Genomic DNA, 17,576 nt, shown 5'->3' on the forward strand with positions numbered 1-17,576 from the left:
TGTGTATCATTACTTTTTATTGCCAAAGATTACAACTTTTGATCTTTTGCTGATGATTACTAAATTGCTCTCCTGACAGTAATCTACGCAAGCTTCTCTGTGTAGTAGATAACAAAATCATATCAACTGACTGACAATGGAGATGCAGAAACTCTTGCATATGAAGTAAGCATACTATCACTGAGCTATAACCCCTCCTTCTCTCTCCCCTGATTTTAAAGATAACCTTAAAAATTGTAAAATAAATGATAAAATGCCTTAGATGAGTTTTTAAAGGTTTTAGTGTTTCAATGTACAATGTTCTATGAGGCATTACTTTTCCAAGCTGCCATAAACGAAGAGACAGGAAATAATCTTCAAGGAGTGCTAGACAGGCACATATATCTAACCATCAGATTTGTTTGCTCAAGAGGCAATTTTCCATTGAGCCACAGCATTCCCTTCATGACCAAGCAAATCCTTCAGTCTCCCATCCAGCTATTTCCAATTTGTACAAAGAAGACTAATAGTCCCATCTCAAAACAGGACACAAAATTAATAATTTCATTTATGCCCACTGAAAATTATTCTTTTCCACTTTGTTTCACCAAACTCTGTTTCACCAAATTTTACTGGAAATAAAATAAACCATATCTTTTTGGCTACAAATGAATTTTTGTTCACTACAGGTACAAGTGTTTTTCAGTTAAGGATACAATTCCATGGGGATGTCCCAAGAGGCATAAAATGCTGCAGATTTTACTTCCCACATTGACTTAAAAGAGTGGAAAATTCACCACAAGACACGCACACCCCGGCTAGTAGCAAAAATGGCCACCATCGAGGATGCTTTGACATGAGTGCAGGTATTCCAGTAGTGATGAGGAGTAAAAAGGCAATTATAAAGGGATATGCTGGGGAAGATGAGGGAGGGAGGCTTGACATTCCCAGATCTAAATCTTCCCACTCTCTGGACACAGCTCTGAAATATGCGGAAACTATGTCTGACCTGGTCTTGCCATGGAGATTTTCCCTCCCATTGAAACCAGTGGGTGAGAATGCAAAAGAAAAAAGGGGGAAAAAAGGGGTGGGAGGCAGAGCCAAATATTACCTTTCAAAAGAAAAGAATTAAAAATACAGTTCCAAGACCAAACCCCAAAGTAGTTTTGTTACCATTACAGCTGCAATTTTAGAAATAACATATCAGGAGCCTCTATTATGCTGCTTGCAGTATAAAACACACTAAGTAGCAATGCCACACATACCATTAAAAAAGGCCATGTTTAACACCAGTTATACTACAAAGGGAGTGAATGTAACATAATTTTATTATGCCTTAAAGACTGCAGAGAGGGGTGCACAAAAGGCCAGCAAGGTAAAGAAAGGAAGAGACAGAGGGGGAAATGAAGAACTAAATCGTGGTATCTTGTTATTTGTCACATATTTATCTCTGAGTCCCAGCAGAAAAAAGGAGGAGGTAAATACCAAGGGAGAGCAACTTCCATCATGGCCTCAGGAAATGAAATAGCCTCTCATCATTCCCAATTCTGGATGACTTCCTTAAGATTGCTCTGGACATCATTCTCCTTTTCTTTTTCCTTTTCTTTTTTTATGATTCAGACCATTCAGAAGGAGGGGAGGACTCAACTATGTATATTTTCCACTGAAGTTACCTCCACATGGCCATCTGGGGGAATGGAAGACTTCCATGAGGGAGGAGCCTGTTCACTAGAAAAGGAATAAAACTAGCAGCTACTTACGATGCAAACTGAGAGAGATGTTGATGGTCCGCTCTTGCACAAAGCCCTTCAGATTAGGGATCTTGGCACATTTCAAGATAGTTTGGGAGGAACTGTCACCAACATGAACCCAGCAGACCGTGTCCTCAATGTAGTTGAAGTCCATGGCCGTGGTCTGTTTAGTGCTGGTAGGAGTGATGTTAGGGACAGGACCACCATTCAGGTATGTAGCCATGATATTCTGTGAGTTAGCGATGAGTAGGATGGGAGGGCGCTCTACTGGTTCTGAGGGGAAAACAAGAACAGAGAAGTAAGGCTTAGGTGCAAAGATACATGAATTTCTTAGGAAAGTTACACATTTTAGGATGAGATCCATCAAATGCAGCTGCAAAGGAGACCTCAGAGTAACAACATGCAAAAAGGTACACGGTGTAGGAATTTCTCTGTCTGTAGTACTGATATAAAAAAGACCAACAAAAAAGCATGGAGAGACATTTAAGGATAGGAAGGAAGAGGAGACAGATTGTTCAGTGGAGCAGTTTGCTCCGCTGGACATCAAAAACTATAAAAGCATTAATGTGCTTCTGCTGTGCAAAAGCTGCAAGACTCTACCAATTGGGATCATCACTAGCAAGGTAACTTTGTTCAGTGGAGTCAGATGAAGAGTTGTGGAATCACAGAATCATAGAGTTGGAAGAGACCACAAGGGCCATCCAGTCCAACCCCCTGCCATGCAGGAAATCCAATCAAAGCATCCCCAATAGATGGCCATCTAGCCTCTGCTTAAAGACCTCCAAGGAAGGAGATTCCACTACCCTCAGTGGCATTCCAGAAAGTCTCAGCTAACCAAGCTGGCAATCTTCTTTACAACAATCCAACATGAAAGAAATACAAAGCGAAGAAGAGATTAAACATTTGGCTTTGTTGGGGGGAGGGGAGTCTCAAAATATCCCAGGCAGTGCTTGTACTGGTTGCAAGTTCTGGATACCAAAAAAGGAACTTTTCCAAGCTCTGATAGCAGGCAGACCATCTATATCTCCAAGAGTTGAAGTAAGTACCAAACCAGGTTCTGCCAATTAAAAAATATAGTAAGAGAAATAGAGGTGCTTTGTACCAAATCCCCACAGGATTGAAAAGGACAGGGCTGAGAGTAAGAACCAATATCTTACCATTCTTTGCTTTGCAGGATTTGTGATCAGGCTGGAGAAGATACCCCTCCACACAGCTGCATGTATACGACCCATCATGGTTGGTACAGGTTTGACTACAGGTTCCATAAACAGTACACTCATCAAAATCTGTTTGAGAAGGGAAGCAAAGGAGAAAAAATTAATCGCCATGGAAACATATCTAGAGAATAAATTTTATAGTAGAATACTAGTAATAACATTTCTAAGGAATTAATGTTGCAAAATAACCTTCAAAATAAGAGCAAGATATGAAATCACCCAAACACTATCTCATTACTAATAATCTGCCCCCAAGTAAAACACTGTTGAGGGTGGAGTGCTCCAATCCAAGATCACAATCCACAGGGATGTACTCCTCCTATGCAGGCAAATCTGAAACAAACATGAGCTACTCCTGTGCAACTCCCATCAATTTCATTTAGTTTTGGTGAGACCTATTAACAGAACACATTTTAAGAGTCCCTTTTGAACCCAGCCCCATATTTCTTTCTGTGTCAATTAAAAAGTTCTTTGAGAAGGAAAAAACATACAATTGCTACAGTTAATTAGGGTGACAGTCACAAAGCCTGTCTAATGAAAAGTTTGACACCACCCATAGAGAACAAAAGACTCCCAACTACTCTGGAGTACATAAATCCAGAATTCATAATTTGTAGATGAAAACTCACCACACTAGCTCATTACTTTATGGAATCTCTCAAGATTGACACCACCTCTATTTCTCCCCATGGGTAAAAGCCTGGCCACAGTCATTTTAAAAGCCCCAACAATTTTACAACAAATCCTACTGACAAGAATCATGATGGGGGATGAACATGCATGAAAAAAAAACCAAACTACCAGACTGTACCAACGGTGAAGGCTGGTGGCTGTTTGGCTTTATTTCAAAGGAGTTGTCTGAGATGCTGGACCTATTGGGTGGCAGTGGCAGAAGGTGCAGGATGTTCCAGCACCTTATACAGCTCTTTGTGAAGTTCAGGCTAAAACCCAGTGTGTGTTCACTGCTTCACACTGACAAATAAGCCACCAGCCACCACTGGATGCAGTATAATTGTGTTTTCTCTCTCCTCCCACCAGCGGTTGCTCTAGAATTGCCTGCCCTCTGCAACGTCTCTTCTATATTACATATTGTCACCTACCTTTGCAGCTTTTCCCATCTTCAGCCAGCTGGAAGGAACTGTTGCAATAGCACATCGGACCATTCAGAGTCGGGACACAATGGTGCTGGCAACCCAGTTCTGTACAGTTTTTCAAAAGCTCTAAAAAGAAAAAAATAGAAAGGAGTGGGTTGAAATGAAATCAGGCAGGTAGTGGGGAAGGTGGTTTGGGTTAAATCTAGGCTATCGACCTATTTGTACTGAATTTCTCTTTTGCATTAACATTCATGCATGGGACAAACAGTCTTGCAAAAAGCAATAGTACACATTCTGTTCTTCAATGTGAAAAAAAATCTTATGACTTTTTGTTATGTACAGTCAGCCCTCCATATCCACAGATTCTGCATCCATGGATTCAACAATCCACAGCTTGAAAATACTCCTCCATCTCACCCCCCTCCCCCTAAAAAAAAACCTTCCAAAAATCAAACCTTGATTTTGCCATTTTATATAAGGGACACCATTTTAATCCTCCCTTATATATAAAGGGACTTGAGCATCCATGGATTTTGATATCCATGGGGAGTCCTGGAACCAAATTGTAGCCCACTGGATACCAAGGACCCACTGTATATATAAATTTTAACAACATGTGTGTCTAGTAGGTATAGGTCAGAGGAGTCTTGTGTCTCTAAGGCAGTTTTGATACAAATACTTCAGATAATAACTGCTTAAGAGAGGGAAAATGACATGATGAACACACTCTAGCTCCTAGTCAGTAAATTGCACAGTTCAGCAGTTCCCATTCTGTGAACAGGCAAGTGAGCAGTTGGTGGTTAAACATCTTTTGTGCAAAATCCTTTAATACTAATCTATCTGTATTCTCCCATCTCTCATAACACTAGTTTTTACTTGTATGTTGGTTCAAACTTATACTGTGAGATGCACTAAGAAATGGGCATGCAAGTGTGCCAGATTCCGGAAGTGAAAGTGTGAAACTCTCAATAAGATTTTTCTATTTTTGTTGTATGCTTTCAAGTTGTTTCCCACTCATGACGCCCTAAGGCAAACCTATCACATGGTTTTCTTGGTAAGATTTGTTCAAGCGGGTTGCCTTTAACTTTGTATTCCTCTGAGGCTGAAAAAGTATGACTTCTTCAGCCGGTTTCTATGGCCAAGAAAGAATCTGAACCCTGATCTCCAGAATTATAGTCCAGTGTTCAAACCAATGAGTGGGAAACAATTAGTTCTATCGCAAGATGATGCTAGCTAAATTACAAATCTCCTATCATATGTAAGAGCATAAGATCCACAATTATTATCCCAGTACAGTATTATGAACTGGTCTAGCAAAAAGTGTAGAGACAAATATACAACTAACTAGAGCAATACCATAACTGTTCAAGTTAACTCAGTCCACTGGTTCTTGCAGAATTAGGCAGCACTGGTTTCTGGGTTGCACAGAAAACAAAAGAATGCTGCAGTTTACAGAAGTCTCTTACCATCATAGATTTTCCCCATCAAATGAACAATAGCCAATATATTACCTAAATATTTATTTATATTATATGTCATCACTGAAATGGCCCCTGACATCATTACTTCCAGAAGATACCTATAAGCACCTGACCTGTCTATTCAAACAAACAAACAAAAGCAAAAAGTCACTTTCACTTCCAGAATCTGGTAGTATCCAATGAAAACAATGAAGAAATAGGAAAAGAAAGGTTCTGAGGGCCACTGAAAGGGGCAAGGATCAGGGCATAAATTTATACCAACTAGACTGGGGACAACTCTCTTAGTTAAAAGCTTTGGAAGGCTTTGGAACTATTGGTCTACAATAGGGATGAAACAATATTTCAAAACAGTGATGCTCCACAAATGGCTGGATTGTGCATGAAACATAGTTGTGAAGGTTTCTGCTGATCTCTATAATTTCCCCTTTCACCTTCCAGCCATTATTTCCAAACCTCTTAAAACATGACAATTTTGTGCCTTTCTTTAGCAGTAAGATGCAAGGCATACATACAGGTCTACGGTAAAGGTGACTATTGGTCTGATCTCTACTGATCTCATGAAGGCACTGATGACTCCACCAAGCAGTGTTACTGACCTATTTAGCTTTTAGGAAGAGGAGCATCTTTTGTAGACTGAACTCTCCCAGGAGACGGCTGGCCGATTCCCCATACACTGTTGATTACCATTCCATACATCTTAGTTCTCAAAGTCATGGCAGTAAAGCAGTCGTAATTCAGCAACAGAGGACAGATTTGCCTTTCATCAGAGGTGGGGAACTTGTAGTTCTCCAGCTGTTACAGATTAAAGCTCTCATGATCACTAACCACTAATGAAACTGTCTTGGGGTTCTGGAAAGTGAAGCCCAAAACATCTGTAGGGTCCCTCTATTTTTGCCTTATGGGTTTCTCAGGCATTGCCATTACAGTAAGTCACTACAATGCATTCTACCCACTGCTGTCACTACCCACATTTTTTAGGAACGGCATGGCTACCTATTCTCTTTTCTTAACAACTCAGGCCTCTTCTGGAAGCCACAATGGAAGAAACGGTCAGTGATTTATTCATTTCAATAAAGTACGACCAAAGAAAGACAGAAAAAAATGTGAGAAAACTTTGAGCACTGAAGTAACTTCACAGCCTGCCCCCCCCCCCCCCCATAAAAAAGATTCACCACTTGGGGCACTTGAAGGAGAGAGGACTTCCAGCAAGGTTTCTTGTCCATGGTTTAATTGCTATTGATGGCTGCAATAAATGTTAATAACATTTCCATCTGCCTCACATTTCCTCCTATACAAAGAGGAGATAAACTACGGCCAGTAATGAACTCTCCATAACAGAGATTTCTTTTCATTTCTCCAATCATCCATAATTATCCAAGATTCCACCAAGGCCAATTAATGGCAACCCTCGTTAGTGAGCAGAAGAACGGATGGTTTCTCCATTCCGGCAAAGAAAGCAACTGGAGAAACTATTTATTCCCGTAGTAATTAACAGCCATGATAGCTACAGGATGCAATGTCATGCCTAGAATATCCGTATAATATTGTACTGATTCCAGCAAGAAAGATAGGGATAATGATAGAACACACATGTCTTATTGAAAGTGTATGTTGAAACATTTTTCTCCACAATTAAGAATGTCACATCAGACCATACATACCAAGTCTGGCACACCTGGAAGCCAACAGGCTGAAAAAGACTGAACTTGCTCATACTCCACTAAATCCTGCTGTTCTCTCCCAAGATTCTTTCTTTGGCTTTCACATGTTTTCTGTCTCACAGACAGTAAGAAGATGCACTGGGACTGAACTGATTCCTTTCAAAGACATCCTTTAGTTCTTTGGTCAATTTTTTTCATTTTGGTGGATATCCTTGATGTTCTGTGTGTGTGTTATGTGCCTTCAAGTCATTTCTGATTGAGGGCAACCCTAAGGCAAACTCATCATGGAGTTTTCTTGGCAAGATTTGTTCAGAAGAGGTTTGCCATTGCCTTCCCCTGAGAATATGACTTGCTCAAGGTCACTCAGTCATGGCCAACGGGAACTGAACCCTGCTCTCCAGAGTCACAGTTCAGTGCTCAAACCACTACACCAAGCTGGCTCTAGAGAAGGGGAAATATTCTCTTGTCCTCTCCCACCTGTAGGTCTTCCCTAGGCCAAACCAAATGCAATCAATTTAAGACAAGTTTATTTTCATTTTGAGATTTCTATACTGAATTCCCAGAATTAATTAACATGCAACCAGAGACTTCCCAAGGGGGGAAACACTGGTGTGACATGGTAACCAATTAAAAGACAGACCATTAAAGCAATGAACCAGTAAAGATGTGGGACCCACATTCCTAAGACTGCTACACAATTGTTGTTTTAGGTAGGACTGAGCTTATTATTAGCAGAAAAACTCAGGAATTTACAATGATTCATGGGCATTACATGTCTTCTAAAGCCATCTTATAATTGTTTAAATATCAGGATGGATGTATTTTTGGTTATTTGAGACAGGACAATCTCGCATTTCCTAGTCACACCCACACTGACTCAGTTCAGTGTGTGTGTGTGTGTGTGTGTGTGTGAGAAATGTACCATCTCGCTGGGAATGCTATTCACTCCAATAAAGCAGCAATAAGATAAGCTTCTGTGGCTCCAATTAACACACAAAGGGGCCAGCACTGCAGCTTTTGTGACTAAAAGGGACACTTATTGTGTGCAAGTACAGTCTATTTTAATCGACAAATAGTTCTTTGTTTTTCCTTCCCTCCCTCCCCTTCCTCTCTCTCTTTCTCTCTTTCTCTCTTTCTCTCTCTCTCTAGCCCATTTTTCCAACTGGATGCCACCACTGCCATTTCAACATTCTGAAACTGAGTGCTCCCATACATATTTATTATTTACAATAAATTGGTTTGGAATAATTTCAAAATGTAATTCACCATGGTAAGTGCCTCAGGGCAAGTTTATACATGACACTTTCTTCTATATTCAAGCTGACTTCTGACTGAACTCAACCTCTCTCTGAGGTCATGATATATCGCCTGTTCACCAGGCCATCATGATCACATTATCAGTGGCTGCTCCATCACCTGGCAATAGACAAAAGGAGAAGAAGAGAGACCATCTCTCTTATAGATAGCAAATACTGTTTGGTCCCTCCTTGCCAGGGCCAGAACAGCCACTCTACCTGGCACCTTGATTAAAGGAGAAGACAAGACATGACAGTTTTCTTCAGTCAACAGGATCTTGTCTGGGATCAACAGGGCCCCTCTGTTCTGCCAAAATTCTACCTGCTCTCCCAAATTTGTGTGTTTGCATTTTTCTTCCCTCTACTCTTGTCTTCTTCCCCTTTACATCCTGTTTCTAACTCACTCTAGCAGAGACTTCTGGCTTACCCAGGATGGGGCTGAAATCTGAGGCACTCTGGAGAAGTTTTATTCCTAACCTAATGTCCTAATGTCTTCCAGCTATGGTGGACTTCAATTCCCATCACCCTCACCCAGCATGATAACTGGGATGGTAGGGATTGTAATCCAAAGTATCTGGTGGGCACCACTCGGGGGAAGGCAAGTGTAGAACCCATAAAACAGAAGCAAATAGTATTGTCCTCTAGATGTTGCCTGACTGCAATTTCCGTCCACCAGTCAGCATAGTCAATGGTGAAGGATGATGGGAGCTGCAGTTCAACAACATAAGGAGGGATGCATCTTGCCTATCCCCGCTCTAATGCAATAGAAATTATTCCCAGAAATTCTTCAGGGATTCTTTCCTGAATTCAAGAGGCACAATGTGTCTAAGGCTATTTAATGGAAGGCAAGAGCTTTATTTCTTAAGTGTCCTCAGTTGATCATTTTGTGCTACTGGCAATGAACAATTCTGGTCAATAAAAATAGGTCAGCAGCCAAGGATGCTCTTGACCCATACAGACTGGTTATGACCCCTACCACCAGAAGCCTTCTTCGTTGCTGTTGTTAATTTTCATAAAGCTGGCTTTGACTTATGGCCAAGCCTATGAATGAGAGACCTCCAAGACACTCTGCAAATTTAAGGTTGCGGCTTCCTTAGGTCTATCCATCAGTAATGAATTCTCCTCTTTTCCTACTGCCTGGCATATTACCAAGCATTATAATTTATATTTTCTTCTTATGTACAAAGCACAATTGTCTCAGTTTGCACATTCTGGATTCTGGAAAAGAATTCAGGCTTGATTTGCTCTAGTTTGGCAGAAAAGCGAGAGGGAGGGTATGACTGGGCTTTGACCCAGAGAAATGGGAGAAGCTACCAGGACTCAGGGTGGGGTGGAACAGTTTCTATTTCCATTTGAGCATGTGGCCTTTCAACCTTTAGCTTACAACTGGTGCCTCCTAGCTGAAGGTGTCTTATCTGGGGCCTTGTAGATACTGAGCTGAGCAGGGTTAGCTGACAAGGCCTAATTGTACAGACTGCATGGGCAGTTTTCAAAAATAACTATCAGTAAATACAGTAAATATGAAGTATTTCTTTTGTAGCTGTTGTCTCCCGGCTAGCCTTCTTCTGCTTGCTGCCTTGCGAGTATAGCTACACCAGGACAGTACATCCATAGAGCTCTGAACCAAGTTAGACAAGAAACCCACCTTCATTCCAGGATGACAATGCCCCCTCTGAAAATTACTAGATCAGCCATCATGACCCAGTCAATGTGATTCACAGCTCAGGACAGAGATAGGAAAGTTAGGAGGCAATAGTTAATTACCCTTTAGATGGTCCTTTAGATTATCTATGTTAAACTGTCATTTAAATTTAAGTTAAATGCCTGCAAATAAAATCTTTATCAGATGGAAGGTGAAAAATGCCATCCATGATTGTGTGCCAATTCTCACTTGTCACTGTTTTGACAACCCATCCAACCCATCTAAAGCCCTTCTCTTGCTTTCCTTTTTCTCCTTCCCTTGTAATCTCATCTCATTAATTCTCCCTTGTTGTAATTTCGAGTAATTTCCGACATAAGGCAAACCTATCACGGGGTCATCTTAGCAAGATTTGTTCAGAGGGGATTCGACTTTGCCTTCCTCTCAAACTGAGAGAGTGTGAATGCTCACGAGCATTCAGTGGGCTTTCATGGCTGAGCAAGGATTCAAATCCTGGTCTCCAGAGCCATAGTTGCACTTCCAAACCACTTCACCATGCTAACTCTCCACATGTACTATTTCCAAATGTTTATTTCCAACAAACATTCCAGAGCAGAGAGCTTCCAAATTCAGTTTCCCAGGACAGACAAGGAGTCTTTCTGCAATGTTTGGTATAAAACAGTGTATCTTAAGATGTCTGATGTGGGAAACCAGCATTTTCCCCAAGCAGAATGTCAGGGATTGGTACCAATTTGTGTCAATTGCCTACAACTGTTTCTTTCATTCCTGAAAATGCTTCATGGCCCAACAGCCAATGGGTTAGAGACTGGCACTGGTCCATGGACCACCAGTTTGAGTAGAATTGGTGTACAACATAGAAGGACTGTCTGGATGCAAAGAAGACCACATCTTTCTTACTACTTGCTGTTTTAAAACTTTTTAATACTGGAATTAACCTAACTATCAGATTCCAATCATGAACTAAAATTAATAGCTGAGTTCTTGTGACCTAAACACTGTAATTCCTCAACCCTGAGGAACTATCAAAAATGAAAATAGTTCTTTTGCAAAAATCCAAGAGGAATAGTCTTTGGGTAAAGAACCAGCTGGGAAATATTAAATTTGTTGTCCCCTTAGCACTCTCACACATTTAATTAATTAATATCTTAATAAATAACTTAATTCTGGAATTAATGTTGATAGTTTAATTTATTTTAACTAGTTAGTTCCTCTCTCTGGATCTGCCCCACACCACAGTCAAGCTGAAACAAGTGCATTCTCTCCCATTAAGCCATGAAGGTCACTGAGTGGTGGTGGATAGGATGGACAGTCATTCCTTCTCGGACTAATCTGAACAGGGTGATCATGAAGATAAAACAGGGAGGAGGGGCAGAAGGAAGCAGGAGAAGTCATAAACTTCCATAATCTCTTTGGTGGAAATGCAAAATAAAAATGTAATACAGTGGCCCTCGGTATTTGCTGGAGCTTGGTTCCAGGACCTTCCATGAATACCAAAATCCATGGATGCTCAAATCCCATTAAATATAATGGCCTAGAAATGGTGTCCCTTATATAAAATGACAAAATCAAGGTTTGCTTTTTTTGAATGGTTGAATCTGTGGATAAGGAATTTGCATGCATACATGCAAAGTAAATAAATCTTGGAGTTGGGTTATAAAAAGAAATCTGTTCAAAGAGTGAAATAAATAACAAAACAAAACAAAAACATCTTCTTCAAGCAAATCGCCTTTTAGCCCATGCACGTGGGAATGTGCCATTCCCAGTATTTTGGCAGCAGCCTGCCTTGCTATTCACTTGACACTAATGGAATTACACATGATAAATAACATTTATTAAACTCAGCCCATCACTACTGCTATTTGGAAAAGAGTTACTTCGCCTTATCCTCAGTGACAATGGCAGGAGTTTTTATAAGCTCTGAGCAAACAGCCTTAGGAAAGTTTTGTTTGCTGAGCATACAAAGTCCAGAGGGAATGGGAGAGAACTATTTGCAGAGATTGCCTACAGACATCAGGCACCAGTCAAGCTCTTGCCAAGACATGTCTTCACTGCCACCCTTGTGCATTTTGCTGCAAATCAATAAAGCTTTTGCCCCATGGGATCTACCACACCAACTTGTGGTTCCTAAGAGGAGGATTTCAAAGTGCAGCCCAGAGCAGCTGCGAATGGCTTTTGCCAGCCCTTGGGAGAGGAAGAACGGATGACCAGTCGATGGCCCATCCTGTGCCATGCGGCCTTTGGCTTTCAAGGCAGTGCATAACGCTTAATAGTTAATAACTATGCTTTCCTCCAGCTTTTGATTTCATAAGAGCAAGAAGAGAACAATGCAGACATTGCCTCAGGCAAAACTTCCTTTCCTTTAACAGGGGCACTTATGAGAATATATGATTCATAGCAGCAGGTCTTGAGACATGAGGTAGGCCTCTATAAGAATTCAAAGCAGAGATTGCCCTGGTCACTTTAGCAGAAGAACTATGTAAGGGACTGAACAGTGTGGACATCTCTGTCGGTTCTGATGTCTTTCCTGCTTTTGATACCTACCTTTCATCCTAGTAACCTTCTGAGACATGGCTCTGCAACAGACTGTTTCATGATAGTCCAGTCCTTCTCAGAGGGGCAATTTCAGAAAATGGTGCCATGGGACTTCTTGTTTAATACCATGACTACTAGTCTGTGCGGCCCTGAAATCTCCACTGAAATCTTTTTTTATGACTCTCATAACAAACACAGTAAATTAAAAAGGCATTTTTGATGTGCCTTCGACTACGTGGGAAAATACTGTAACTGGCTTCAGATTCAGCATTAAAGATGACAATGTGCCAGTAGTTCATTTTCTGGTTAGTATTATTGGAAACTATTAATAATAATTATTAATTATGTATCATTTCAACCCAAGAATATGGTCATTAGCTTTTAATCTTGCAAAGAAACAGACAGGTATATACCTCAGCTGACTAAGTAGATGTGTTCCTAGCCATTACCTCTTTAACAGAAAATTTGATACCAGAGGCAGAAATAACATGGAGAGAATAAGGACAGGTTCCTGCAGCCCAAAATAGAGGACTGATCTAGCATGTTTCATAACCATCTATAAGCACAAATGAATTGAAACAATCAGGGCAAGTAAGCCCTATATAAGCAAACAAGCATATTTTAAACCTTCTTGAACCTTTGAACTGCTTCAGGCTTCTGTCAAAAATGCATACATGAATGACTTTTTGTTTCATTATCCTACACTTTTCTTATGATTTCCATTTTGGTGGCCAGATATGTGCTTTTTTTAAAACGTGCTTGGGCAAAGCAGACTTATCTGCTTTCCTTTTTTTTTTTTTTCCCTTCCCTGTTTTGCTGTTCACACAGACTCTGTAAGGGATTCTGGAGGCAGCTGCTGTTTACATTGCCTGTTGTGGACAGACATACACAGTTACAGTGGGATCAACTAGAGTACAATCCTACTCTTTCTCACCTCAAGCTTTACTGTTTACTGCAGACACACTGCTGCAGCCTATCAATGGAAGTCTATGCTTCTCCAACTTTCCATCATCCTCTCCATGCTGACGGTGCTAAAATACTTCCAACCTAGGTCCTAGACAGAGGATTAGGAAGAAAAGGGTGGCTAGGCAAGAATAAAAAAGCTTTGTTAAAAGGAGCTTCTTTGTCAGAAGCTTTGTTAACTGAGGCATTCCTGTAATTATGTCCACAGCCCTTGCTCTGCAGCATGTTTTCGATATTGAAAAGCCAGATATAAAGCACTTTGTATTATGAGAGACAGCATATAGTGGTTGGAGTGTTGTAAGAGGACTCTGGGAGATAATAGCTCAAACCCCTGTTCAGCCATGGACACCCACTGGGTGACCCTGGGCAAGCCATAGGCGGGATACAGACGGGCAAAAAGGGGTGTGTTCATGACATCATGAAAGTATAGCCTTCAGACGGCCCTTACCTGAATGTCGCCATGAACACACCGCCAGCATGCCCCAAGCGGGAAGAAGCGGCATTAAAAAGGTGCTGCTTTTCCCCGCTTCTTTTCTATATACTGCGCAGCTGCGCATCTCCGTCTATAAGCTGCTGCACCGGTACGCCAGAATTGTTACGCCGCTAATTTAAGTTGCCCATTTAAAAGCTCCGTGTCTGCTGCGTCGCATAATGAGTCGGGGTCCTGGAACATGCGCAGTTTGCACCGAGGCTCTAATTAGAGCGTCAGATGCCATGCAGATGTGGAAGCTGCAGCACAGCTGCACTCTATTTTAATGCTCGTAACCCTAACCCTAACCCTAGAGCAACATGTATGCATGCGCTGCTAGAATTGGGGAAAGTTTGGACTTTAAAGTGAGCCCCTACACACATTCCTGTGCCATTTTCACCTAACAATAAAAAACCCCTAAAACTTTAAATATTTACATATGTACAAGGGAGGTGATGGGGGATGGCAGGGGGACAGCAGTGGCAGCGGCGACAGCTGTGGCTGTGCATTGCAGATTCAGCAAGAGCGTGGGGACCAAAGGAGAGGAGGCATCCATGATGCCGGTGACACTACCAACGTGCAAGCGGACAAAGATGCCAACACCAGCTGATCACCAGCTGGCAGGAGACCACCATTGTTCTTGGGCAGGGCGAGGGAAAAAGTTTAAAGGGGCCTGGGCGCTTTAAATGTGCACATAGGCTTTGTGCCGCCGGTGCTGAGCGCCGCAGCTGCGCAGCTGTGCATCCGCCAGCCAGCAAAAGAAAAAAAAGGCCCGTTTTTGGCCGCCCGTGCAGAAGCTGCCTCTCTCTTTGCAGCGTCCTCCGAGGCGGCCCCAGGTGAGGCGTCTTCACTGCCCCCCATGTGGAAGCCCCATACACCTGAGCCACGCCCCCGGGGCGGGCGGTCTGGAGGCTCCGTATTCAGCAGAATACACCTCCAAGACGTCTTCCCCTGCCCGTCTGTACCCCGCCATAGTCTCTCAAGTTGTATCCACAAGCAGATGTAATGCAGTTTTATGCCACTTTAACATCCATGGCTCAACAATATGGAATTCTATGTAGTTTCGTGAGATATTTAGCCTTCTCTGTCAGAGAGCTCTGGTGCCACAACAAATTCCAAATCCTAGAACTCCATTTCATTGAGGTGATGTCAAACTGCATTATTTCTGCAGTGTGGATGCAGCCTCTGATGGAGGCAATGTGAACCTCCCTCTGAATAAATCTTGCCAAGAAAACCCCATAATAAATCTGAGTTGACATGAAGGCATCTAACAACAAGAAGACCTTTCCACTATCTCAGAGAGATTTTCATTCTATTTTACTTGAAGAGTTACCTCTCCCCATGCCACTTCACAAACTCCTTTTGAAATCCCTTCATCCAGTTCTTGTTTGGGGACAATTTTATCTGGGCCTTGGTATTTCTAGCAATGTTAATTAATGTGTAGCAAACAGTTTTCTGACTATTTTAACTTGTAAAGAAAAGAACACGGCTTTCAAAAGCAGGAAGAGAGAAAGGAATATCTCTCACATGTATTATCTCAGTCTCATCTTCCCAGATATGGGTTTCCTTGTTTTTATTTTTTACAATATGAGATGCCCCAGGTACTCCTGTGTAAATGCACCCCACAACTGTGGAGTACTTATTAGGTTACGTGTTGCTGTCTTTAGACTAGAGCCTGAGACTGCTTGGTGCAGCAAACTAAGCTTTCAGCCCATCTGTTTTTTCAGAATAGAGTAGACAGATCAAGAGACAAATTGGCTATCTGTTAGAAGTAATACCTTGCCTCTTAATGCTGACACTATTTCTATTAAAGTCACACTCTCCTCAGGTTCATAGATCATAGCTTTCATCAGATCTATAGCAGCATGGAGCAATTTGAAATTAGCTTGAACGTGTATTATAAAACTCAACAATTATATGTAAAAAGGGGGAAGATAGCTCTTATTGGAATGGAGGAACAAGCAGGGAGACTTAAGGAGTGGCATCCTTTGAGAAAATGAATGCTCCGACATCCCCTGTTCATAGGAACATGGCCATGCTGGCTGTGGGCTTCAGGAAGTTGCAAGGTAGGAAAAGTAAACTCCAAGCTCTGGCACCTAAAATCTTTTGAGTAAATGCTGAACCATACCTTCCCAATCTAAGTTTCCAGAAACTGTTATTTTGAGTTCCCAGAACTCCTCAAGCTCTCTATTGCTAAATAAACTGTGGCTGACCCTTAGATCATCTCCTAATGCACCCTCCCCTTTTATACTCAGTCCAAAAAGCTGTATTCAAAGCCAAACAAGAGGCTCATCATTTCACAATCTCTGGCAGCCTTTAGCCTCATGTTCTGGTCATAGGAATGAACACAAAGGTATGCCTTTGCCAATGAGATGACCACATTCATCCAGACAATGAATCCATCTGGAAAACAACAGCTTGTTTATGTGCAGTATGAGGACCTGCTTTTTGGAAGAAAGAGGTTTAAAACTGCCATGTTCCAATTCAGTTTTTCCCAGAACCAATACTTGTATCACTGAAACAAAAAAGATGTATCTGATGTTCTCTCAAAACTGCCGTGAAGAGAGGGGGAAAGAGATAATCAAGATCTGAAACAACGTAGTGGGTGGAGGATAATGAAAGAAGCCTAACTATATGGATTGGACTACCATTAGGGATAGCTTTAGCCAGAGGAAGAAAATGGAAGCAACTAGGTAGCTGTTTTCTGGATGATAGGCACCTTCTCTTCTATAGGTCCAGAAAGGAGAGCATAAATCTCATGAACAAGCCATATCTAACTACAGCATATGAAAATGGCCTCATGCCCCCAGACTTGCTCAAAACACATGGCTTATCCATCTTACAAACATCTAGAGGTTGTTTGGGAAGAACAAAAGAGCTAACAACAGCTGGCCATGGTGGCCAAGGAGAATCCTTCACTGAGCTCAGGGCACCTCACATACATTTGGAGCAAGAGTGGTCCACAATGGCAGGTCTGGAAGCCAATTTTTGGTCTCTACAACTCTTCAAGGGCCATAAAGAGTACTCAAAAACAAAAAGAAGGAAAGGAAGGAAAGAAGGCAGGAAGGCCTCTTCCCGACATGCCATATTTAAGCAACCAGCAAAAACAAAGAGAACTGGTTTAGTGTAGTGATTTGATTGTTTGACTGGGACACTAGGAGACAACAGTTTGAATCCCCGCTTGGACATGAAAACCCATTGGGGGACCTTGGGCAAGTCAGTCTCTCTCAGAGTAAATTCTGCCAAGAAAACCCAGTGCCAGTGTCCATCAGTGTAAGTCAGAAATTACTTGAAGCCACATAACAAGCAATAAACAATAAATGAAAACATGGCACTAAGCACAATAGTTTGGCCCAGACTGATAGCTGACTTTAGAACAGGGGTAGAAATCATGTGGCCCTCTAGATGCTAGCAACTCCCAGCACCTCCAGCCAGCATAACCAATGGTGAGGTTTCTCTGGGTTGCAACAACAT

General features: G+C 41.7%; 1 protein-coding gene across 6 annotated transcripts in view; it reads right to left on the minus strand.

Annotated features, from left to right (window-relative positions):
• Nucleotides 1-17,576, minus strand: part of LRP1 (LDL receptor related protein 1) — a 387,970-nt gene that overhangs the window by 228,568 nt on the left and 141,826 nt on the right. For all 6 annotated transcript variants that reach the window (XM_089482386.1, XM_089482379.1, XM_089482373.1 and 3 more), the window contains 3 exons: nucleotides 4,048-4,167; nucleotides 2,888-3,016; nucleotides 1,740-2,003 (listed from right to left, as the gene is read on the minus strand). In XM_089482386.1, coding sequence (XP_089338512.1) covers nucleotides 1,740-2,003; nucleotides 2,888-3,016; nucleotides 4,048-4,167 — 513 coding nt within the window. The remainder of the gene's footprint in view (nucleotides 1-1,739; nucleotides 2,004-2,887; nucleotides 3,017-4,047; nucleotides 4,168-17,576) is intronic.

Source organism: Sceloporus occidentalis, unplaced genomic scaffold (genome assembly GCF_023333645.1).
Source record: "Sceloporus occidentalis isolate IW3139 unplaced genomic scaffold, rSceOcc1.0.p SCAF_1, whole genome shotgun sequence".
Taxonomy (NCBI): Eukaryota; Metazoa; Chordata; class Lepidosauria; order Squamata; family Phrynosomatidae; genus Sceloporus; species Sceloporus occidentalis.